The 24,514-nt window shown below is 45.5% G+C and overlaps 2 protein-coding genes across 2 annotated transcripts; one reads left to right on the top strand and one right to left on the bottom strand.

Moving 5' to 3' along the window:
- The first annotated feature begins 589 nt into the window (after positions 1–589).
- Positions 590–7,418, top strand: LOC144892725 (uncharacterized). The gene is made up of 3 exons (XM_078781046.1): positions 590–637; positions 736–1,699; positions 7,342–7,418. Exons 2-3 carry the CDS (start codon positions 841–843, stop codon positions 7,416–7,418), a joined length of 936 nt encoding a protein of 311 aa, XP_078637172.1. The 5' UTR covers positions 590–637; positions 736–840.
- Positions 7,419–7,834: 416 nt separating this feature from the next.
- Positions 7,835–13,769, bottom strand: LOC137411882 (uncharacterized). The gene is made up of 3 exons (XM_078781045.1): positions 12,654–13,769; positions 11,877–12,194; positions 7,835–7,864 (listed from the first exon to the last, which is right to left on the bottom strand). The coding sequence occupies exons 1-3, from the start codon at positions 13,758–13,760 to the stop codon at positions 7,835–7,837; spliced, it is 1,455 nt and encodes a 484-aa protein (XP_078637171.1). The 5' UTR covers positions 13,761–13,769.
- Between the last annotated feature and the right edge of the window lie 10,745 nt (positions 13,770–24,514).

Raw genomic sequence — 24,514 nt, 5'->3', positions numbered from 1 at the left:
TCCTGGAGTTCTCATTCCTCTGCTTTTAACCTTTCCTGGAGTTCTTGTTCCTGTTCTGCTCTTTCCTTTTCTGCTTTCCTTTCCTCTGCTTTTAACCTTTCCTGGAGTTCTCGTTCCTGTTCTGCTCTTCTTTCCTGGCTCTGCAATTGCAACTCCAGTTTCCAGAGCTCCACCTCTTCTGGTTCTTCGGGTAACCAATCCCGGGCTACCTCTTCCCATGTTCCTAATCCCACCATAGATTGTATCACCACTGTCTGCATCTCTGCCTTCCTCATATTAGTTCGGACCTCCAAGCTAAAATGTTTGGCCAATTTCCGGAGGCCTGATTTTACTAACGCTCTGAACTGTGCTTCACTCGGGGTCACTGCAAACCTCTCTGCGTCAAACTCCAGGGTGACTATTGTTAACACCTGTTAACCTTCACACAAGAAATGTAAAAAAAAAAAAAAATTGGGAAAAATTTGGGAATGTTGGAACTCTTTGTAGTGAAATCGTATCCGTACTGAACCCGGGTGGGGATGCTCGCTGCTCGCTGTCATTGTTGTCCCCACTAGGGGCGTGACTATAAGACCCGTTGCTGTGTCAGTGCTCCGAGACTTCTCCCTTGTGACATGTTACATCGGTAGCCTCGTTAATGGTACGCCTTTATAGAATATCTAGCTTGCTTGCATTGACTGATATGGATGGCTTTATGAGATGTCGCATCGTATGCTTATTGTGTATTTCTACTTACAGGAATGATCTGATGATCTAAATGCAATTAAACCAAACCGTTGGACTAAAGTTGTGCGGACCTGAATGGTTTTCCACAACACTTAATTGCATTTAAGATCTGCTGACATGGCTGGCAACAAGACGTTGACGGTGTCCATTTTCAGCGCCGACCCACAAGCCACGGACGGAGGCTTGCAACTCAAGCACTGGCTCCGACAACTGGAGCATCTCTTTGATGAGCCTGAGACCGCTCCGACGCCTGCCGCGAAGCTGGCAATATTACACTCAAAAATCGACTACCGGGTCTACCACGCGGTCGCTCAATGCACGACGTATGATCTTACCATCGCGGAGCTCAAGCGGCTTTATATAAAAGAAAAAAGCCCTGTGTATGCGCGTTATTTGCTGCAGACGCGGCGGCAGCAGCCCAACGAGCCTATGGATCATTACGCCCAGGAGCTCCGGCAGCTCATGCTGGACAGCGCCAAGGAGCCACGGACTCCCGAGCAGGCTAAAGATGATCGACTTTTAGATGCCTTCATAGCAGGGGTCTCCTCCCAGGAACTACGTCTCAAACTCTTGGAGAAGACCGACCTGACCTTCGCTACGGCGGTTGAGCAAGCGACGGTGTATACCGAAGCGCGGATGCAATCGAACGCCTATGATCGCACGCGCCTTTTGGCGGGCACCTCACTACACGCCCGGCCGGAGAGTACCACTGACGAGGACGTGGATCCGCCTGCTGAACTCCGGGATGCTCCGGAGGATGACCCTACCCTGACAGCTGCCGTTACGACCAGCAGACCCAAGGCCTTGCGCGGGGCCGCATGTTTTTTTTGTGGAGGGCCTCGTCATGCCCGAGTCGTGTGTCCGGCACGTGACGCTATTTGCCATTTGTGCTCGCTAAAGGGACATTACGCGAAAGTGTGCAAGAAATCGGCACGCGGCTCGCGGCCCTTCGACTCGCGCAGCCGCGGTCGCGCAGGCACGGCAACCTTGAACGGGCTTGTAGCAGAACCCACGAGCCCAGCGCCTTACCCGACTTCGAAGGGGAGGGCCCCTCTCCGCGGCCCGCTGGGCGCGCAGACAACCTTGACTGGCGCCACCGGACAGCCACCAACGTCTCATTCTCCATCGGGGACAAAGGCCGCGTCCTTGGCCAAACCTCGAGCCACGCAAGGGAAGAAACAGCTTTCGAATACTACGGAAGCCTTTTGTCAAAGCGACCAAACGAAAAAGGCGATTTCGAATACTACGGAAGCCTTTTGTCAAAGCGACCAAACGAAAAAGGCGATTTCGGCTACAACGGAAGCCTTTATCTGCCAGGAGTGTCAAAAGGCGATGCCAAATACTACGGAGGCCTTTTCTCGTCGGATTTTGAATCGCGAAACACCGGAATGCTGGGGAAAGCCCTCTGATGACGATAATGGATTCCCCATGGTCAACGCAGACACCGGCCACGATCGCAAAACTGCTGCTGGTGTAGGATCCACCCGCGAGGCTGGTCCGACCCATTCGGGGGGCTCAGTCCCGCTCCCAGCTGCCTCGTCTGGCCTGGCTCAAGCCCTTATTCCCCTTATGGTTGAGGGCCATTGTGTTCAGGCCTTGGTGGACACCGGATCTACGGATAGTTTTATCGACCAGCGACTTGTGCTCAGGCATGGATGGCGGATCGGGCGGTCTACGAGACGGATCTTCATGGCTTCCCAGGGACTCCGGCTTAGCACAAAAGGGGAATGCCGATTGAAACTAGTGCTAAAGGGACGGGTTTTCCCTGATGTACACCTTATGGTTTTACCCGCATTATGTGCTGATATTCTGCTAGGACACGATTTTCTTAAGCTGCATGGACGTCTGGTAATGGAGTTCGGTGGGCCTGACACCCTTGTTGTGGGGGCGGACGACGCGCTAACGGTGTGCGCCCTAGCGCAAATGGACGTCCGTCCGCTTTCACTGTTCCCCAATCTAACCTCCGACTGTACCCCTGTCGCGGTAAAATCGAGACGCTACTCTCGCGCGGACATGCAATTCATTGCGGACGAAACGACTCAGCTCTTGAAAGACGGCATCATAGAACCTAGTAGGTCGCCGTGGCGTGCCCAGGTCTTAGTGGTGCGCAGTGAGGCCCATCGCAAACGCATGGTGATCGACTATTCCCAAACGATTAACCGCTTTACACAGCTGGATGCCTACCCCCTTCCGGGGATGGACGCGCTAGTGCAACAGGTGTCCCAGTATTCGGTCTATAGTACTCTCGATCTCCGTAGTGCGTACCACCAGATCCCTATCTCTAGGGCGGATCGTATCTATACCGCTTTCGAGTCGGGGCAGCGGTTGTACCAATTCACACGATTGCCCTTTGGGGTGACGAACGGGGTCGCTTGTTTCCAGAGGGCCATGGATGACCTCGTTGCGCGGGAGCACTTAACCGATGTTTTCGTCTACCTCGATAACCTTACGGTTTGTGGATATGACCAAGGGCACCATGACGCTAATCTGAAGCGCTTCCTTGAGGTCGCGCAACGGTATCACTTAACTATGAACGAGGATAAGTGCCGATACTCCCTACGCACCATAGATCTTCTGGGGTACACCGTGACCCATGGCTCTGTCTCTCCGGATAAGGAACGTCTGCGACCTTTGCTCGACATGGCCCCTCCCTGCGATCGGGCGTCCCTGAAACGCGCCCTTGGGCTGTTCGCCCATTACTCCAAATGGGTGCAAAATTTCTCTGCGAAACTTCGCCCCCTTGTGGCCTGCGACACTTTTCCCCTGAGTTCGGCCGCATTGACGGCCTTTGAAGGTCTTAAGACCGACATCGCCCGAGCCGCCGTAGCAACCATCGACGAGAGCGGCTCGTTCGTCCTCGAAAGTGACGCCTCGGATCAGGCCATCGCGGCGACCCTCTCCCAAGGGGGACGTCCCGTGGCTTTCTTTTCACGGACTCTTACCTCCGCTGAGCGGCGGCACTCGTCCGTTGAAAAGGAAGCGTATGCGATCGTCGAGTCTATTCGGCGATGGCGCCCGTACCTACTCGGGCGGAGCTTCCAAATCATCACGGACCAGCAAAGCGTTGCGTTCATGTACGACACCTTACACGCCCAGCGCATTAAGAACGAGAAAATCACTCGCTGGCGTATCGAACTCGCCGACTTCTGTTACACCATCAAATATCGCCCAGGGAAGGATAACCAGGCCGCCGATGCCTTATCGCGCCCCACTACATGTGCTGGTATCACCTCGTTGGAGGGCCTACGGGTGCTGCATGCTACTGCGGGCCATCCCGGCGTAACGCGTTTCGCTCATTTCGTGCGGAGTGGGAATCTCCCTTACTCGATTGACGATATCCGCCGTATCTGTCGCGACTGCGCTATCTGCGCGGAAATCAAACCGCGTTTCTATAACCCCCCTATGGGGACTCTGGTGAAGGCTACACGCCCGTGGGAACGCTTGGCGATGGATTTCAAGGGCCCTTTGCCGGTGTCGAGCGGCTCTCGCAGCTGCTCACTATCGTTGATGAGTACTCACGATTCCCCTTTGCTTATATGTGCGCGGACATGACTGCTGCCACGGTGATGCGTTGCTTACAGAACTTGTTCTCAATGTTCGGTTACCCGGCCTATGTCCATACCGACCGGGGTGCAGTCTTCTTGTCTCAGGAGGTGCGCGGCTATCTGCTCCAAAACAACGTTGCGTCTAGTTACACCACGCCGTATAGACCCCAGGCTAATGGGCAGATCGAACGCTTCAACGGGATTATCTGGAGGGCCGTCATGCTCCATCTCCGGACCCACGGCCGGGGCCTCGATAAATGGGCTTGGTCGCTACCTGCGGCGTTGAACTCAATCCGGGCACTCCTGAGTACGGCAACTAACCAAACTCCCCACGAGCGTCTTTTCCACCACCCCAGGAGCTCGGGGTGTATACGGTCTTTGCCCAGTTGGCTCGCTGGGCCCGGGCCGGCCTACCTTAAACGGGCAGTTCGCGCGAGCAAGTACGACCCCCTTGTGGACAAAGTGCAGATTCTCCAGGCTAATCCTGAGCATGCTCGTGTGATGACGTCTGATGGTCGTGAGACTACTGTCTCCGTTCGTCATCTTGCCCCTTGCGGGGTCGACGACCTTAGTAGGGAATCGGACGAACCGGTCGAACCCATCTATGAGACTATGACCTCTCCCGACGCTCCCATCGCCGATAGTCCACCGACCCTCCCCCCGTCGAGACTGCCCGGGTCCGACGACTTGGCGTTACCCCCTTCATCACCCGACCCTGTTGACGCCTCTGACACCGGGGATACAGGGTTACGAGACGCCGTACCCGGGGAATTTCGAACGCGTGCTGGCAGAGAAATTCGCCGCCCGGCCCGCTACGGTTGGGCCGACTGATACTCCGCGCCCATGCTGACGCTCACTCGCTTTTAGCCACGCGGCCGTATAATTCTGACGGGGGGTGAATGTAGTGAAATCGTATCCGTACTGAACCCGGGTGGGGATGCTCGCTGCTCGCTGTCATTGTTGTCCCCACTAGGGGCGTGACTATAAGACCCGTTGCTGTGTCAGTGCTCCGAGACTTCTCCCTTGTGACATGTTACATCGGTAGCCTCGTTAATGGTACGCCTTTATAGAATATCTAGCTTGCTTGCATTGACTGATATGGATGGCTTTATGAGATGTCGCATCGTATGCTTATTGTGTATTTCTACTTACAGGAATGATCTGATGATCTAAATGCAATTAAACCAAACCGTTGGACTAAAGTTGTGCGGACCTGAATGGTTTTCCACAACACTCTTTGCCGGACTAAATCTAGGGATTTTATATCCCGGACGCAGACCCAATTTCGAGTCCACGAGTCAATTGGACGAGCCCCCAATTTCTGTTACGGGGTCCTCCCCTATCCTCTGGTCTCGGTAAACCTCCGAACCCCGAGAGGGTCCCCGGCAGAAAGATATGTTATCCTTGGTTGAAATTAATCAAATCAATAATGAAACCACACCAAGTAAAGGGTTATGAACAAACAATACTATATTATAAATCACACCGGAATCACGACACAAATAATAATAACAATTCGCCCTACAATCACTTTTTTTAAGATGGTACCACCTTATCTCGTCCTTTAACCCAAACTCACAGTACTCCCCCAATGTCTCTGTACCCCTCCAAGGCGAGGTTGATTCGCTCCAGCGATCGTTGGATCAATGTCCGATCACAATCAATTGAGGTGTGGACGATCGAAGCAACCCACAGGTCACGTGGTCCAACATCCCGCACAATAGCGGTGAAAAATGGAAACCTCCCAAAGACGCGCTCTGACGTACACGTTTGTGGTTCAATCAGCGAGTCCCCGTAGGATCCTCAAAAGCCACTTTCTTGCACAGCCGTCCCCGGCAACCCACCAGTGAATAATGCCCGGTCGACGCGACAAAAACCTGTTCACTGCAGGTTGCGCTCATGGCGAAAATGGCGGACGGTTTTCACTCGATCCGGGGCTTTGAGGCAAGGATACTCCGGAACCTCCAGGAGGATACCCGACGACGTAGGCTCCACAGCACTCCGGCGATATCTCCTATCGCACGAACTTCCTTTCAAGGATGCAAGGTTCACTCGCATTGTACGCTCGACTGCTCAGTCCGGAGCTTCAACCAAAACGTCTTTTCACGATCTCCTCCCGCCTCTTCTTCTTCGCTCCCTTTCCTTCCGGGTCACGATCCGATTTCCGGCCACATTTTACCAGGAGTGCTTTTAAACCTTTTAACCACAATAACCCTTTCCCTTAAGCCACAATAAGCATCATATCTAGAACCAACAATGATAACAATAACAACCATAATTAGGGCCGAATCCGTAACACCTGTAGTGTCTTTCCCAGCCCTATTAATGTTTTGCTCCAAGGATGCAATTTCAGCCTTTAATGAATCAATTGAGAGATTTTGCAATTTAGTGGCATAAATATTATATTGTTGACAGAACGATTTGACCTGACCCTTTGCGAGGTCCCACCACAGTCGAAGGTTAGCATGCTCAAATTTGGAGGACCGAATTCTTTCCCACATGGCTCGAAAAGCATCTTTGAATTTCATATCATTCAGCAGGTGGGTATTAAGTGACCAATACGCACTGCCACCTGAGGCCAGAGGCAAATTAAAACCCATTGAAACCAGATAATGGTCTGTGAAACCATTTGGGAATATCTGGGTTGTGGCCATCACATTTAGCATTGGCTTATTCACGTGGAATCTGTCTAGCCTTGCCATTGATATCCTCCCATCATGGCATCTGCACCAAGTATAGCACCGTGAAGTTGGATGTTGCAACCTCCAAACATCTTTCAAACGATGATGCTTGATGATGTTCTCCAAAACCTTCGCAGAAGCCGGATGGGGTTCATGATCAGTCTTGTCTACGGAAGGATTGATAGTGCAATTGAAATCGCCAACAATACAGATGAAAGCAGTTGTATCTAGTCCTTTTACAAAGTCATGCAGAGTGGAAAAGAACACTCTTCTTTCCATGGGTTCACTCGGTGCATATACGTTTGCAATGATGATCTTTTGTGTGTTGCAATAGAATTCCACCGCTATCAGATGTCCCTTATAAATTTCCTTAAAGACAATCTTCCGAGCAGGAATTATATTACTTAAGGCGATGGCAACACCAGCTTTGGGTGTGGTAAAACCACTCAACCACCACAGCCCTCGATAAAGTTTACCCCATTCAGCAACCAGGGTGTTCGTAGCATGAGTCTCCTGTATCAGGATGATGTCGGCTTTCACTCTCTCCATTGCCTGAATTGTCTGAATTTTCCTTAAGGGGGTACAACCCACATTGATATTTAGGGATGCAATACATATCTCTCGCATTGCCAAACTACAAAGGTAACTCACCCTCCAAACAAGATGGAATAACATTTACCGATATGAACAGTGATGTGGCTTTTATTGAAATTCTACAAATACTGTTTAGATTTTGATGCTTTGCGTGTGATATGATTTAACGGATGTTTATATAAATCATTTAAAACCAAAAAAAGCCTTCAATTTCTGATATTTTGCCTTTTCATTTGGCCTCCCAATTGAAGCCCCACCCATAGGGCGGGTACCATTGCTCATCAATTAAATTCAAGTTTCAGCCTTGCTGAAACGAAAGCACTGCAAAAATTATAATATAACATTGTTCCAATGTTCCATGGGCTTGCCACCCAGCTTCGCCTGTCGTGACAACTGCGCAGAAAGTTTGGGAGTGGCCATTAAAATACTGAATAATATAAATACACGTTCATGCTGAACAAGAGAACCAAAGATAAGCCTTTAAAGAAAGGTAACATGCATTTTAATGGAGGTATAGTTAACCAATGAAACAAAGGAAACAAAGGAGAAAGTCTTTCACAATTAATGAACAAGACAAAAGAGCAATCAGAGATTGCAAACCCTCACCAGGATGTATTTTCAGTGGTTTTTAAGGCTTTTGTGTTAAAAAAAACTATGGCGGCCGAACGACGTGAACGATGACGTCATCATTTTTTTTTTTCTCCACCAATTTATGCCTACATGACGCTCAATAAATTTCATCTTGATAGGATGAAGTATTGTACTTGTCGCATTATGACGTCATAATGGAGGCAACTATGACATCATCGAACATAATTTATTCCCCATGGAGAGTTCTTTACAATGAGCCATGTCTCAATTTTTTCTATTCAGTGCTTTCGGAGATATATAGGTGGAAAGTTTTTCGGTTTTCCCAAGATGGCGGCCAAACCACGTGAAGGATGACGTCATCATTATATTTTTCTCCACCAATTTGTGCCTGCATGACACTCAATAAATTTCATCTTGATAGGATGTTTTGTACTTGTCGAATTATGACGTCATAATGGAGGCACCTATGACATCATCATTAACATATTTTATTCCCCATGGAGAGTTCTTTACAATGAGCCATGTCTCAATTTTTTCTATTCAGCGCTTTCCGAGATATAGAGGTGCAAATTTTTTAGATTTTTCCAAGATGCCAGCCGAACCACGTGACCTATGACGTCATAATTATAATTAAAAAATTATACAGGTGGAGTTGCACCTATGGTGAAAATTTCCTGTCAATCGGACAAACGGTTGCAGAGAAAATCATATTTATTCTGTGCGGACAAACAGACAAACAGACAAACAAATGGACTCGAATGCAATACCCTCTCCTCTGGCGAGGGTAATAAGTGAAACAAGTCTTCCCTTTCTGGACAAAAATCCAGTTTGAAGGAACAATCCAGTGGACGAAACACCACTAAAGATCACCTGTTCTGTTGGATGTAGGCCCAACATACATCCTTCCCAGACAGGTTCAGGGGGGAGCCCCCGAGGCAAGAGTTCTTGCCACCAGGTAACCCTGTTTAAAGGTGGATCCCCAAGAAGTAATTTGACACATAGTATAAGGATGTTTTTGCCACTCATTAAATGAAAGGGTTTGACCCTGTGCTCACTGGGGCAGTGGGGCAGGTCATTTGGGGTAAATTATACTATTAACCTTGGCACAATCACCTCATGAGGTATCATTTCTACACCCTGAGTCCAATGTAGATCTAGCTGGTGTCCTGTTTCGATCACCACTCTTAATATTTTCCCAATTGTTCTCTTGGACCAAACTCCTGCTCGGGGCTGCAAATTAATTTATGGATTTCCAACCACATCCGGAGTCGTGCCGGAAAAACTACGGAGGCGCCATGCTTTTAAAATGTCTACCACTAAAAAATGTTGGCAGAAATCCCGACTTCTTGTAATATCGGGGTAAAGACAATTTACAAATAAAGGCTAGTGTGCTCACATTTTTAGACTCTGCCTGGGTGGCTCTCCGAGAAGCTCTGCCAAACATTCAAGAGACTCTCATAAAAGATAGGAAGAAGCAAAATATATATATATATATATATATATATATATATATATTGTTAAGAATTTGGGGTAGGGGGATATATAGATCCAGGTAGACCTGTGAAGGTATTATGCTCCGGCTGTCTTCATAGGGAATCTTGATGTAATAAGTTCTGTAGCCCGAATGTCGGATTAAGCTTGTGTCTTCGTCCCCGCCACGAGGGGGTGTGGCTTGTTAACTCGAATTATGGCATAAGGATAAGATTCCATTGTACGTCGTCCCCTCTGTGATCATTCCAGTGTCCCGTATGGCAACGCACCCATAGACATTAGCTAGGCCCATTAGCACATACACACTAATTAACGTTACTCTCATAATAAAACCTGACTGGAGGAACAGACAGGAAGCGAGCACGCACTATAGCGCCATGGCAAGCAGACATTGCACAGGCAGGCCGATAGCCTCACCCAGAAGGACTCGTGATAGACAGGGGGGAGGGGCGAGTAACAACCAGGTCGCCGATTGGAGAGTAGGGAAGGCGAAGGACGTTCCACACTGATTGGCCAGCGACCGATGACACCAACACCAAAGGCGTGAGGCGCTCGGCCAATCAGTGAGGAGGGCGCGAAAGACAGGCAAGATGTGACACGCTGGTTGGGGGAGAAGCGCCAGTGACGTGCGGAGGGCGCGAAAGACAACCAAGAAGCGATGCACTCATTGAAAGGGAAGCACCAGTGACGTCAGAGGACTTCTGATAAAAGTGGGCGGAGACGGACATTTTTTCTCTCTTCCTTCTTCTCTCTTCGCCCCTTCGCGTCTGCCTATCTTCCAGGCTGGGCCAAATCAGGGGTGATTCTCAATTTTTCATACTACAAGGTTGTAATTTACCTAAACGTTGTGGCTGGGTAACAGAAACAAAACCATGAAATTGTTTTTCAAAAATATTGACGTCTTACGGTAAAACAGCCCGTTACCATAGCAACCGTTACAGACGACTCAAAAAATTCTTAAAATCGATGATTTCTCAGGCTGTGTGTGACCCCCAGGGTTGATTCTGGTACCAAAAGATTCAGAATTGAAAGCCAAGGATGATTGGATAGCTTAACAATGTCTGTGACACAATTCAATACAACATTTATCCCAAAACCTCATTTTCATCTCAAATTTAAGGCATTTGTTTGAAAAAAAACTAAAATTTTGCTTTTTAATCATAGGATAATCATTAATCAGAGCTATAGTCAAATTAAATGTACTTTAAATTAACTTTTGTCATTGATTAAGCTTTTTTGTCTCAAATTTAAGGTCTGACATTGAACATTGATAACAAAATAAAAAAACCTAGTCCCAATTGTAATCAATGGAGGCCAATGACTTCTTAGTCACAACCTCAGTGGACGTTGCCAGTCCATGCAGCTTCTCCCTGACGCCCTTCACAACCCTGTATAGAGCCTGGAGCTGCGCCTCAGATGTGGGGGCCTTGTTAGTGTTCAAATCTGTGGCGAGTCCAAGTGTCCGCTCTGCTGCGTCATTGACAACTGGGAGTTTGGCCACAACTTCCTTGCCATGACGATAGCTGTCTGCGGTGGGCCACTGTGCAACGGGGAGCTTGACAAAACTGGAGTCAATACCCAAGAGTTCAAACATGCTCCAAGAGTCGTAACCAACAAAGTCTTTGAGGGCTTTACTCCCCGATTGCTGTGAGGCTGGCATCTCCTGTATCATGTTATGTGCAGTCCCATGGTACCTGAGCATAGCCCTTCTCATAGTCTGCTTGTCAGATGACGTTCTGTCCGAGAAGAGTGCCAAAGAGACCAATCTCTCTGAGAGGTACCACAAATGGTTTTGTAGCTTCTCTCGGGCCACAGTCACAAAGGACAGAAATTTGGCAGGCCACTTTGTTGGATTCTTTGTGATACTGGCCTCAGCCTTGAGGAGGTTCTTCATCAGGTACAGGTCGTTAGATGGTGCATCTGCAGCACTGGTACATGTCAACCACGCTTTAGTGTAGAAGACTGACATGAATGCAGCGAGACTGGTCATGTCTTCCAGCTCTTCGGGTGTGTAGATATCTCCCAGCTGCCGACGGAAGAGTGCCACCTTTATAGTGTATAAAGTCTTGCTCATCCAACGGGCATGGTGGAATGCCCCAGGAGCTTTGATAGTGATGGTCCTCATACCATCAGGGACAGTCCCTCCAAGAAACAGCAGTGTGAGGTGTGCCAGCTCCAGGTAGTCGTGTCGAAGAGTCTCCTTTGTGCTATTCTCCATCCACGTCTGAAGGAAGGTGATGGTGGCATGTACATGGCCAGCCAGCTCTCTCTGTTGAGCAGACAGAGACTCGACCAATGTGTAGTTGCCCCGGTCCAATTCACTCCAAGTGTTGAGCAGTCGCTTGAACAGCTGTTCATTAGGTCCTGTGGTGGGGCCATACACTATTGAGCAAGATGCCCCTCCAACCAATTCGTGGATGTGGTGCCGACACGCCAGTTGCAGAAGACTCCTGCCAAACTCAGTCTCCAGTCTTACTACGACTCCACTCTTGACCCCAGAGTTCACTGCCGTTGTATCGAAGACAAGAGCGCCTATCCTTGATGTGTCGATTGGGTGCTCATTGAGGACCTGGATAGAAAATAAATAGAATAAGGTAAAGACACCAATGATAACTTATATTCTACTAATAATAGAACATAAGTTAGAATATACTTTATAGACTAATATCAATTTTATCATTGATCAAATTAGTGTGGAATGCCAAATTGCTAATTTGCTTCATTATTATATTAAAAATAACTAACATATTCCAAGTAAATTCTTAATTTGATGTAGCTACTTACAAGTAGTTCTTTTTGTATAATTAAACAAAATCCACAACACCCTTTGGCTGTGGTACCTACAACTACACCGCTACTGTTACTTCACTTTTAGACTTTGGATATTTCAAGTTGGACAGTTTCACTGTCTTCAATGAACAAACATAAGAAACTTCCAAAATTTACAAAACTCAAATCTAAATTGTATAACTAAAAAGCGAAAAATAAGGATTTTTATTAACTTAACAGAACTGTAGAGCATAAATACCTGAATAATCTTTGCCGCCTCATTTTCAGCAGTTGACCTCCCTTCCATCCCAACAATTGACAGCAGTACCTCCTGGCCATCTGTCCCTGTCAGTATCACGGCCACTCGCTCCATGTCCTTGCCCACATGGGTTAGGGACTTGATCAGCTTCCCGTCCCAGTGCAGAGCATACATTTTGGAAGTGCTGTCACCAAGTTGCCACTTAGCGATGTCTCCCGCCTTCTCCACCCTCACAGACTGTCTCCTCCTCCCCGTTGTGTTCACTGATAGGTTGTACTGCTCCAGGTTCTTCCCGTCGTCTTTGTGAAAGGCAGCAGCCAGTTCTGTGATTGCCCTATTTGAAATTGCGTACTTGTCTGCAATCAAGCAGGCATCCTTTGGAACTCCTTCCAGCTTCTTGATGACCTTTGGGGATTGCACAGGAACAGTGTAGAGTGGTGTGTCAGTGGTCTCCTCAGAGTCATCAGTATCTTCTGATACATCTACATTAGGGGCAGTGCGCAGACAATCCCTATCTCTTCTCACCTGCTCTGCCTGCTGATCAAGAAACTTGCGCTTCCTCCTATTTGCTAATTTCTCATCGCTAGACCCAAGCGTTGCTGTACGTGTACAGCTATCCCCACGTACACCTTGTAGGTAAAGCCAGTCGTCTTTATCTCTCTTGTCTTGCTTCTCCACAGCTTGTGCTGCTTCCAATTTCTTCTCAAAGTCAGGTTGAACGACCCAAAATGTCTGCCTCATATTTGCTAAGAAGTCCTTCCTTTTCTTGGTCTCTGCATCTGTCGTCCTACTCTTCTTACTCTTCCTTAGTTTGAACTCCTCAATATCCCTAAATATCATCTTCTCTATGGCTTGCCACGACTTGAGGGTAAAACCGGTATTTCCCCACCAGTCCTGCAAGTCCTTCACTACAAGCTTGACTGCATCCTTTTTGCTAGACTGAAGGTGGCTGGTTTCCTGCAGATGTCTGTGATACCCATGGTACTGGAGAACAACCAGTTCCCCTGTTGGTGGATAAGGGCCAGTGAATCCCTGGTTTCCTGGTAGATTGAAGATGGGGGGACACTTTTCGAAGAGCCACAACACGGTCTTGGCTTTTGTATCCATGCCTAATTGCCTATGCGATGCACTGCAATAAAAAAAACAATTATTAATATAATGTTTGAATGAGAAAAGTAAACAAAAACAGCATACTTGCCTGATGAATGGTTACAGTAACAACCGAAAGCAGGCATTAAAATTAATGATTGTAAGCTGCTTTTGTTAACTTTTTTTTATTGAAATGAAGATGGCCAAATTTAAACAACGTTATAACAGTTATAAAAACTGGACAATACAAGGTTGTAAAAGACAATTTAAAGTAAATTTAATTTGATTAATGGTTATCCTATGATTAAAAAGCAAAATTTTCAATTTTTTTCCATAAATATGCTTGAAATTTCAGACAAAAATCAGTTTTTTGGATAAAGGTGGTATTGAATTGTGTCACAGACATTGTTAAGCTATCCAATCATCCTTGGCTTTCAATTCTGCATCTTTTGGTACCAGAATCAACTCTGGGGGTCAAACACAGCTTGAGAAATCGTCAATTTAGGCATTTTTTGAGTCATCTGTAACTGTTGCTGCGGTTACGGGCTGTCTGACCGTAAAACGTCAATATTTTTGAAATTCTTTTTCATGATTTTGTTCCTGATACTCACTCACAACTTTTAGGTAAATTACATTGAATTAGGAAAATCACCTCCGATTTGGCCCAGCCTACGGCGGGTATCTTCGCCTCTGCCTTTCTCTTCCCTTCTTGCCTTCTCTTTACGTTGGACCCTTGCTCATTGGCCGACGACGAACGTTGGAAAGATGTTGGGGCGCCGACGATTCTCTTCCCCTGCGTTCATGTGCGAACGGCGAGCATACGAGCTGCAGTGCACTGTGACCATGCCGAATCCGGGAGAACATTGCATGCTCGCTTGCTTGGTGTGAGAGGCCTGGTGAACGGGGGGCGCGGTGAGGTCTGCTTCACGCCAACATCGGAGCCGTGGCGATCTTGCACGCTTGGGGCCTGGATGACGGTGCTCAAGCCTGACGGATTCTGCATCCAGACAAAGATAAGACGCATACACAAACACAATGATTGCTTTTATTAATTCATCCCTTGTGCTCGTTGTAGAAGTCTGGCGTGGGGACGTCCCGATATAGGGGTTTAGTTTTTACCGTCGCGTTCTTGTTATCAGCATCTGTGGCAATAAAGCCTTGTTCTTTTGTACATAATTCCATTTTCGTTTGTAAGTTACTTTTCGCAGGTTGAAGACTCCGCGTGAACCGACAGGTAAATCTCGCCGATTCTTCTTCTTTCCTTCTTCCTCCCGCGCATGGAGTGAAATCCGCCATTGACCCCCGAACGCCTCAAGTAAGCTCGATTGCTATCCGTGGTTTCCCCGGTATTAACCGAGGGGGAGTCACGCGACAATATACACGTGTTGAAGATTGATCAAAAACAATTCATGACCATATCCGAGCCTCCCAGCTTGTCGCAAGATGAGGCAAGCGAAAGGACAACTTATGGCACGTGTGGTCGGAGCCAGTGATGGGCTCCCCCAAACAATTCTACAAGTTGACTCTGAATTGCTCTAAGCAGTGGCTGCAGGCGGATGAATCGATGCCACAAAAAAGTCATGACCAAACTGTTTATTATTAGTACATGGCCTTTATAGGGTAAGTGGAGTAGATCCCATTTTCATCGACTCAATCATTATTCCACTTGATCAATTATCCTCTCCCAATTTTTTTTGGACACACTTTGGGGATCCTAAAAATACACCCAAATATTTAATTCCATCATTTCCCCACTCTGACTCTGCAGGAGGAGTGGTGGTTGCAATGGCAATGATTTAGGTAAGTTGTGTTGAGAGAGAGGAACTTGTTTACAAAGAGGAACACTTAACAAAAGCAACAATGTCATGCTTGTTTTCTTATGAAATTGCTTGTGGGTTGAGGAAAGGAGAGGTCCAGAGTTACCGATACAGATACAGAAAGTTTTTTTTTGCCATATGTAACATCCATGAATATCACAGAACGACATTGGAATTCTTTGAATATGAGTGCTCTCAATCTTACTATAATTCACCAAATGTCTGTCTGTCCATCTGTCCGTCTGTCCGTCCGTCCGTTCCCAGGTACCGCAAAAACGGCTGAACCGATCGCAGCGAAATTTTGGGTGGGTAATCCTGGGACCGCGTGGAATAAAATAGGCTATATTGTTTTTCCAATTTCAGCTTTGGTCTCCAGCATTTTCAGGTTTGGACTCCCGCCTACCGTTATTGTCCCAGGTACCGCAAAAAATGGATGCACTGATCGGAACGATTTCCTGGAACCCCTGCAGTAAAATCCTATGATAATTCACCAAAAGAACATGACATGAAAATTAAAAACGGCTGAACAGTATTTCATGAACATTTCATTGAGGAAAAGCCTGATGAATTACGAACCTGCTGCGAATGCGGAAGTGGATAGATTACGGCAATGAGCTGGTATGATAATATCCCAATACAACCGTCATTTAAAACAGTATTTTGTTAAAGTATCAATTGCTGATTGGAATTGAGTGAATACAATTACGATTTTGAATTTGTAATTGTATTCATCCAACCGTACAGAGCTTCACATCAGGATTTAAATATTTGTTTATGTCACGAATGTTGTTGAAAGTTTATTTTTTATATTAATGTTATTTAATTTGTAATTCTTTGTTTTCTTGTGACGTCATCGGAGCACGCGCGCAGGGCACCCTGGGACACCTCGGCCATTTTGATACCCTCTCGAACAACGTCGTCAGCGGATTCACATTAAATAGTTTTTGTCCACGACCAGTCATGCCAATTTGCGGTGTATTTCGTTGTTCAAACAGGCCAGGCGTTAGGCCAGGAGTTAAGTTTTACAAAACGCCCAAACTTCTACTGAATCAGGGTGAGGAAACAATAAATTTAAGTGAAGAGAGGCGGCGTTTGTGGAAGGCTGCCATCAATCGCAGTGACATCCAAACAGAATCACAGTGGGATCGCACACCTGTCTGCTCCGAGCATTTTGTTAACAGTAAGTAAGAACATGTTTCATTGTATAACCATACAATTACTATAATCATTAATGATATTGAATACAATATTTGGTTTTTATGATATCAGTGATATTGGAGTGATAGTGAATTTTATTAATACCTTGGATCGAATCAAGTGGACGTCATTCAGTTCTTTGTGTAGGATTTGTCGCACCCATCCATCTTGGTACAACCTGTATGCCTCGAGGGATTTATACTTCTTCAACTCATCTTTGGTATAGGCCGATTTGCTGAACAACAGGTAGTTGATCACGTCGATGTGGGTCACCTGAGGCCACTTGCTCACATTCTTCTCAAATTGATCATTTGATAGACCATAAGGGTCACACCCAATGACAGAAATCTTCTCTTTGTAACGAACAAGAACGTCCGGGGGGAGCGTCTCTTGGTAGCCAAGGTTGGCACTCGCACTGCTAGCCATACTCAAGCCTGGATCTACCGTATCCTTACGTACACTCCAAGTCTGTTCTACAGGTAGTTGGTTGCAGGTTGACCCACTGCCCAGGTGTTCACCAGTTCACTGGTCCACGGCAAACTTAAACCGAATGTTCTGTGTTTGTTGGGCAACAATACATAATATAAACTAGATGGCACCGCACTCCACATGAACGTGACAAAACAAACAAAATTACTTTATAAAACAGACTTTTTGCGATCCGCATTCACCATAAACCAACGCAACAAATCAATATCAGCGCACACGGACAGATTAGCTTGGGTATCAAAATGGCCGCCATGCAATGCGAGATGGGTAAACTGTGACGTCAGTGAAAACAAAGGATTGGAGCTATGCTGTTTGGAATGAAAAAAAATGATATCGAGTTCAAGTGAATGACGAAATGCCATGACGGTTTCTACTTTCTAAACGTTTAATTCGTGGATCGCCATATGCAGATTCGCCATTGACTGTGTATGGAAAAAACGTACCCGTTTGTTTGCGAACGGGTACGTTTTTCAAGGAAGTCCTTCACAAACTTGCTGTCCATGTCTGACGTGCGACTGAAGGTGCTACAGGAATGTGGAATTTATTGGTTTCATGCTTTAGCATTCGCCATTTCTGCATTGTCTGTTTGCTTCTGGCCTCCCACCCTTGCATAGCACGGGTACCTCACGAGTTAAAATATAGTTTAAAAAGAGGAAAAAAGATTTTTTTTAAAGAAAAGCAAACGTAAAAATCAAGATTCATGGTTTAAATGTCGGACCACACTAGGATAAAAGCTATTCCTGAAACGGTTGGTGAATGTTTTAATACTGTGGTACTGACGGCCAGAACGTAGTGGTTCAATCATGCAAAACGCAGGATGACTAGAATCTTTAACAATATTTGAGGCTTTTGCAAATCATCTGGACATGTAGATAACTTTTAGTGCAGGTAGGTCAACACCAATGATTCTCTGAGCAGCACGAATAGCTCTTTCCAGTAACTTGAGGTCGTGTGCAGTGATGTTGCCGAACCAAACAATAAATCGATCCCGAGAAAATACTTTCAATAACATTGCGGTAAAAGTTCACTAAAACATCGCGATGCACACCTAATTTTTTTCAACCGTCGAAGGAAGTACCGGCGCTGCTGGGCCTTTTTAGCGATACTTGCAGTATTCAGAGTCCAGGATATATCAGATGAAATGTGAATGCCCAGGAATTTGAAAGAACTCACAGTCTCAACATCTTGACCATCAATGCCGATAGGAGCATGTGGAACACAAGACTTCCTGAAATCCAAGATAACCTCCTTAGTTTTACTAACATTCAGACAGATATCGTTAGCTGAACACCCCTCTGTCAGGTCCTGAACCTCATCTCTGTACGCCGACTCGTTGTCATTCATGATCAGGCCAATTAAGGTCGAGATACCACAAATTTTACCAGGTGTTTTACCAGGTGTTTTTAACAGATGACAAGTTGTTTTCTCGACTAGCAACACAATCATAAGTAAAAAGTGAATACAGCAGAGGACTTAAAACACAGCCTTGAGAAGCCCGTGTGTTCAAAACGAGCGATGAGGATGTACAGCTGCCAATTTTCACCACCTGTGGCCTGTCACTTTAAAAAGTCTAAAATCCAGTTGCAAATAAAAGAACACAGTCCAATATCTCGAAGTTTCACAAATAATTTAGAGGAAATAATGGTATTAAAAGGAGAACTGTAGTCGACAAAAAGCATCCTGGCATAGGTGTTACGCTTATCCAGGTGACGTAAAACGGTGTGGAGCACTAGTGAGACAGCATCATCAACAGAACGGTTTGACCGATGGGCAAACTGAAACGGGTCCAGAGTTACAGGAATGACAGACTTCATGTGAGACAATATCAAACGTTCAAAACATTTCATTTTGACTGATGTTAGTCCTACTGGCCGGTAATCGTTTAGGCACATAGCCGGAGACCTTTTTGGTATTAATTAGTATGATGACAGATTTTTTGAAATATAATGCAATGATACACAGTTTTAGTGACAGATTAAAACTTTAAGTGAACACTTCAGATGGCTGATCTGCGCAGTATTTAAGGACACGAGATGGAATTCCATCAGGACCAGGCCGCCAGCGCGGCTTGACGAGCCTGCACCGAGAAAAAGTCTTATTCACGTCGGACTGGGAGACTTCCAGTGTGGCAGCCTCAGAATCAATTTCACGGGTTTGGCGAGGTTCAATATAGACCTTGTCGAAACGGGTGAAGAAGTCGTTCAGAGTGTCTGGCAACTTGGCATCAGAGCTATCAACTTACTAGGACTTCACCTTGTATGATGTGACCGCCTGGAGCCCCTGCCACAACCGGCGTGAAACCTTCACCCTCAATTGATCATCCAGCTTGTCTCTGTAATGCCGATTGGCAGCCTTGATGGACCTCTCCAGGTAGTATCGTGATCTTTACCTCCGCCACCAAAGGTGGATGTGGGTTATGTTTTCACCCCTTTCTGTCCACCTGTCCGTTTGTTTGTGAACAAAATATCTCAAAAGGATGTGGACGGATTCGAACGAAATTTGGCAGAGATGTAACGTATGTGACAAGTACACAATGATTAGATTTTGGTGAAGATCCGGATTCGGATCCGGCTAGTAGATTAAGTGATTCTTCACCGTTGGAAATACAGCCAAAAACGATACATAGCGGGATCTCTCAAAAAGTTATGGATGGATTTGAACGAAACTTGTTGGACAGGTTGTGTGTGTGACAAGGACGATTCGATTTTGGTGAAGATCTGAATATGGATTCGGATATGAGAATTTTTATTATTTTTTTTTAATGATTCTTCACCATTGGGAGATCGGGCCAAAAACGATACGGAGCAGGATATCGAAAAAAGTTATGAATGGATTTGGATGAAACTTGTTGGACAGGTTGTGTGTGTGAGAAGGAAAAATCGATTCCATTTTGGTGAATATCCGGATCCAGCTAGTATAATTTTTAAAGTGATTCTTCACCATTAAGTGATATGGCCAATCGGGTGGAGGTATGATCTCTGCTGAGTCCCGTTCTAGTTACCATCGCCTGAGGAGAGGGTATTGCATTTGAGTCTGTTTGTTTGTTTGTTCGCTCAGAATAAATATGATTTCCTACGCAACCGTTGGTCCGATTGACAGCAAACTTTCACCATCGGTGCAACTCCACCTGTCGAATTTTTAATTATAATTATGACGTCATAGGTCACGTGGTTTTTCCATCTTGGGAAAAATACGAAAAACTTGCACCTCTTTATCTCCGAAAGAGCTGCATAGAAAAATTGAGACATGGCTCATTGTAAAGAACTCGCCATGTGGAATAACATATCTTAATGATGATGTCATAGTTACCTCCATTATGACGTCATAATTCGACAAGTACAAAACTTCATCCGATCAAGATGAAATTTATTGAGCATCATCTCGGGATAACTTGGTAGAGAAAAAAATAATGATGACGTCACGGGCCACGTGTTTCGACCGCCATATTTGTTTTAACACAAAAGCCTTAAAAACCACTGAATACACGTCCTGGCGAGGGTCTGCAATTTCTGATTGCTCTTTCTAGTTTGTACATACAGTCACGTGAAAAAGTAAGTACACCCCATGTAAAGTTTTGACTTTTTCAACATATTTCAACATACAGCTATTTGATCTTCATTTCAACAATATTGATAGATAGAGGTGATATAATATAACAAATATCATGAAACATTTACATTTTGTAGTCCATTGTATAATTTAAATAAACAAAAATGCAAATTTCGCATGTGGAAAAAGTAAGTACACCCCTACATTTATCACTACTTCAAATACCTAAAATTAGAATCAGGTGCACCAGCTCAGGTGCAAATGATGAGAACATCGTTGGAGAGGATCTTGGAGGAACCTGTCTTATTTAAACCTCAGACATTTAGTTTGGTTTGCTCTTTGTTGTTGAAGTGTGCGGCGTCACCATGCCTAGATCAAAAGAGCTCTCTGAGGCCTTCAGAAAGAAGGTTGTAGATGCCTACGAGTCTGGGAAGCGATTCGAAAAGATCTCCAAACAATTTGAAATCAATAATTCGACTGTCCGGAAGATCATCTACAAGTGGAGGAGATTCCAAACAACTGCCAACTTGTTCAGACCAGACCGCCCCAGCAAGTTCAGCCCGAGAGCAGACCGCAAGATGCTGTAAGAAGTCTCTAAAACCCCAGAATGTCATCACGGGACCTACAGGTAGTTCTTGCCACTGTTGATGTCAAAGTGCACGAGTCTGCCATTAGAAAGAGGCTGCACAAATTTGATCTACATGGGAGGTGCGCCAGGTGGAAGCCTTTGCTGTCCAGAAAGAACATCAGGGCAAGACTAAAGTTTGCCAATGAACACCAAGGCGAAGACCAGCACTTCTCGAACAATGTGCTCTGGATAGATGAGTCAAAGGTAGAGCTATTTGGCCACAGTACCAGAAGACATTTTTGGCGAAAACCAAAGACAGCATTTGACCACAAGAACCTGATACCAACTGTAAAGCATGGTGGTGGAAATATTATGGTTTGGGGCAGCTTTGCTGCATCAGGGCCTGGGCAGCTCACCATCATAGAATCCACTATGAATTCTTCATTATACCAGAGGGTGCTTGAGGATAATGTGAGGCCATCTGTCAGAAAGTTGAAGCTCAACCGAAGGTGGACCTTGCAACATGACAATGACCATAAACATACCAGTAAATCCACCAAGGAATGGCTGAAAATAAAGAAATGGAGGGTTCTGGAATGGCCAAGTTAAAGCCCGGATCTAAATCCCATCGAGATGTTGTGGGGGGATTTGAAACGAGCTGTGCATGCAAGAAACCCCTCACACATCGCACAGCTGAAAGAATTCTGCATGAAGGAGTGGGCAAAAATTTCTCCCAGTCCATGTCAGAGACTGGTAGACAGTTATAAGAAACGCCTACTTGAGGTTGTTGCTGCCAAAGGGGGCAATACCACCTATTAGAGCCAAGGGTGTACTTAGTTTTTCCTCATGCAAAATTTGCATTTATGTTTATTTAAATTATACAATGGACTACAAAATGTAAATGTTTCATGATATTTGTTGTATTATATCACCTTTATCTGTCAATATTGTTGAAATGAAGATCAAATAGCTGTATGTTGAAATATGTTGAAAAAGTTAAAACTTTACATGGGGTGTACTTACTTTTTCACATGACTGTATATTCATCACCTGCATTGAATGCGTTAGCCCTCACCCGTAATGTGTCACGGACATCCCTGTTGAACAACGGCTTTTGGTTAGGGTAGCTCCAGACCAATTTAGGTGGAACACAGGTTTCGATACAAAACTTCACCTAGTGGGAAACAGTGCCTGTGTATTCATCCAGATCAACAGATGAGTCCTTAAATATGTTCCACTTTGTTGTCTCGAAACACCCTTGGAGCTGAGCAATGGATTCTTCTGGCCAGCACTGCATGGTCCTTACAACAGGCTTTGAACAGTTCAGTTCCTGTTTATATTGTGGTATCAGGAAAGCTGAAGCGTGATCAGATTTACTGTTGTGAGGGTGAGGTACCGAATGATAAGCACCCTGGACTGTTGTATAGCAGTGGTCTAAAGTCTTATTGCGTCTTTTTCGACAATTGACATGTTGGAAATACATGGGAGGCACCTTCTTGAGGTTGCAGTGGTTCAAATCTCCAGCAACGATTGAAGCGGCATCAGAGTATAAATTTTCATAACGGAAAATAATGTCCGAAAGTTCTTGAAGTGCCGTTGTGGCATTGGCATGTGGTTGTATGTCGGCAGCAGTCAGGATAACCGATGAGAATTCCCAAGGCAGGTAGTGGGGACGGCACTTAATTACCAAGCACTCCAGGTCAGGTGAACAGAATTGAGAGATAATCTGTTTCCTCTTTATCCCAAAAAAATATATTGACCATCTTCTCACGTATTTTTTTGCCAATCTTATGGAGAAATAGTGTTCAACAGTCGAGGGTGCGAATTTAGTCGATCGGTCCAAACGTCCCGCTATCTCCTTTATTTTCGATCCTACGGCGAAATAAAAGTGACCATTTGTTTTTTAAAAGTTTTTGTTTTTCATTAAAGAAAGTCCCTTAAAAAGTTATAAAAGAGAAAGGGTGGGAGTTGTGGTGGGGATGGGGGCCCCGAGGTTGTTTGCTTCGGGGCCCGGACTGGCTCTTGGCGCTCCTCGCCTGCACCAAGAAACCGTCTGGTTGAATAGCAGCATCCGCGATGTCGGCACCAAGTCACGTCCCGGTGAGGCATAAAGCACAGCAGTCACTCATATCACGTTGGTGTCGAATACGGCAAAAAAGTTCGAGTTTGTTGTCCATGGACTGCAGATTAGCAAGGTGAATTCGAGGGAATGGTGGTCGAGATGAACAGCGACGGGGTCTTACCAAGACACCTCCTCTTTTCCCGCATTTGCGTAATTGGCGACATCCTTTGTCCTCTGGCGTTTGGTAAACTAGAACGGCACTCAGTAGAGAGCAAACCTCCGCCTGGTTGGCCATATCACTCAATGGTGAAGATTCACTTAAAAATTAAATAATTATCATATCCGAATCCATATTCAGATCTTCACCAACATCGAATCGATTCTTCCTTGTCAAACACACAACCTGTCCAACAAGTTTCGTCTGAATCCATCCATATCTTTTTGAGATATCCTGCTATGTATTTTTTTCGCCCTATCTCCCAATGGTGACGAATTACTTACAAAATTAAATAATTTACTACAAGCTGGATCTGGATCTTCACCAAAATGTAATAGCTTCTTCCTTGTCAGACACCCAACTGAAAATCTATTTTCTGTGACATCCAGTGAGCTAAAAAAAAGTGGGAGAGGTATACAATATACATGGGACTCGGGATGGCGTTAAACATAATTTCCGTCTGTCGATGGCTGAAAGGTGCAATTAAAATCACTTCCCTCACACTCAAAATTATATAAATCAACCAATTTCAAATGATTAATCACAGAGGTGAAGAAGGCTTTCGCTATATGCTATCACTTGGTGCGTACACATTAAATATGGTGCAATGAAAGGTATGACTGACTAATTCAAGAGAGATAGAGCAGCCTTTTATTACTTACAGCAGATGAAGCCGACAAAGTGATGAAATAGCATTGCCCTTTAAAAAGTTGAGACTAGTCGTGTTATACATTTGGTATGACACAAGTTTCTTGTAATAAAATGGCATCGAACTTTTTACTCTAGAACACTTTTTTAGCTCACCTGGAACGAAGTTCAGGGGAGCTTATGCGATGGCGCGTCGTCTATCCGTCAGTCTGTCAGTCCATCCGT

This window comes from Myxine glutinosa, chromosome 6 (genome assembly GCF_964187855.1).
Source record: "Myxine glutinosa chromosome 6, kmMyxGlut1.1, whole genome shotgun sequence".
NCBI classification, from domain to species: domain Eukaryota; kingdom Metazoa; phylum Chordata; class Myxini; order Myxiniformes; family Myxinidae; genus Myxine; species Myxine glutinosa.
This window is presented reverse-complemented; position numbering and strand designations above follow the sequence as displayed.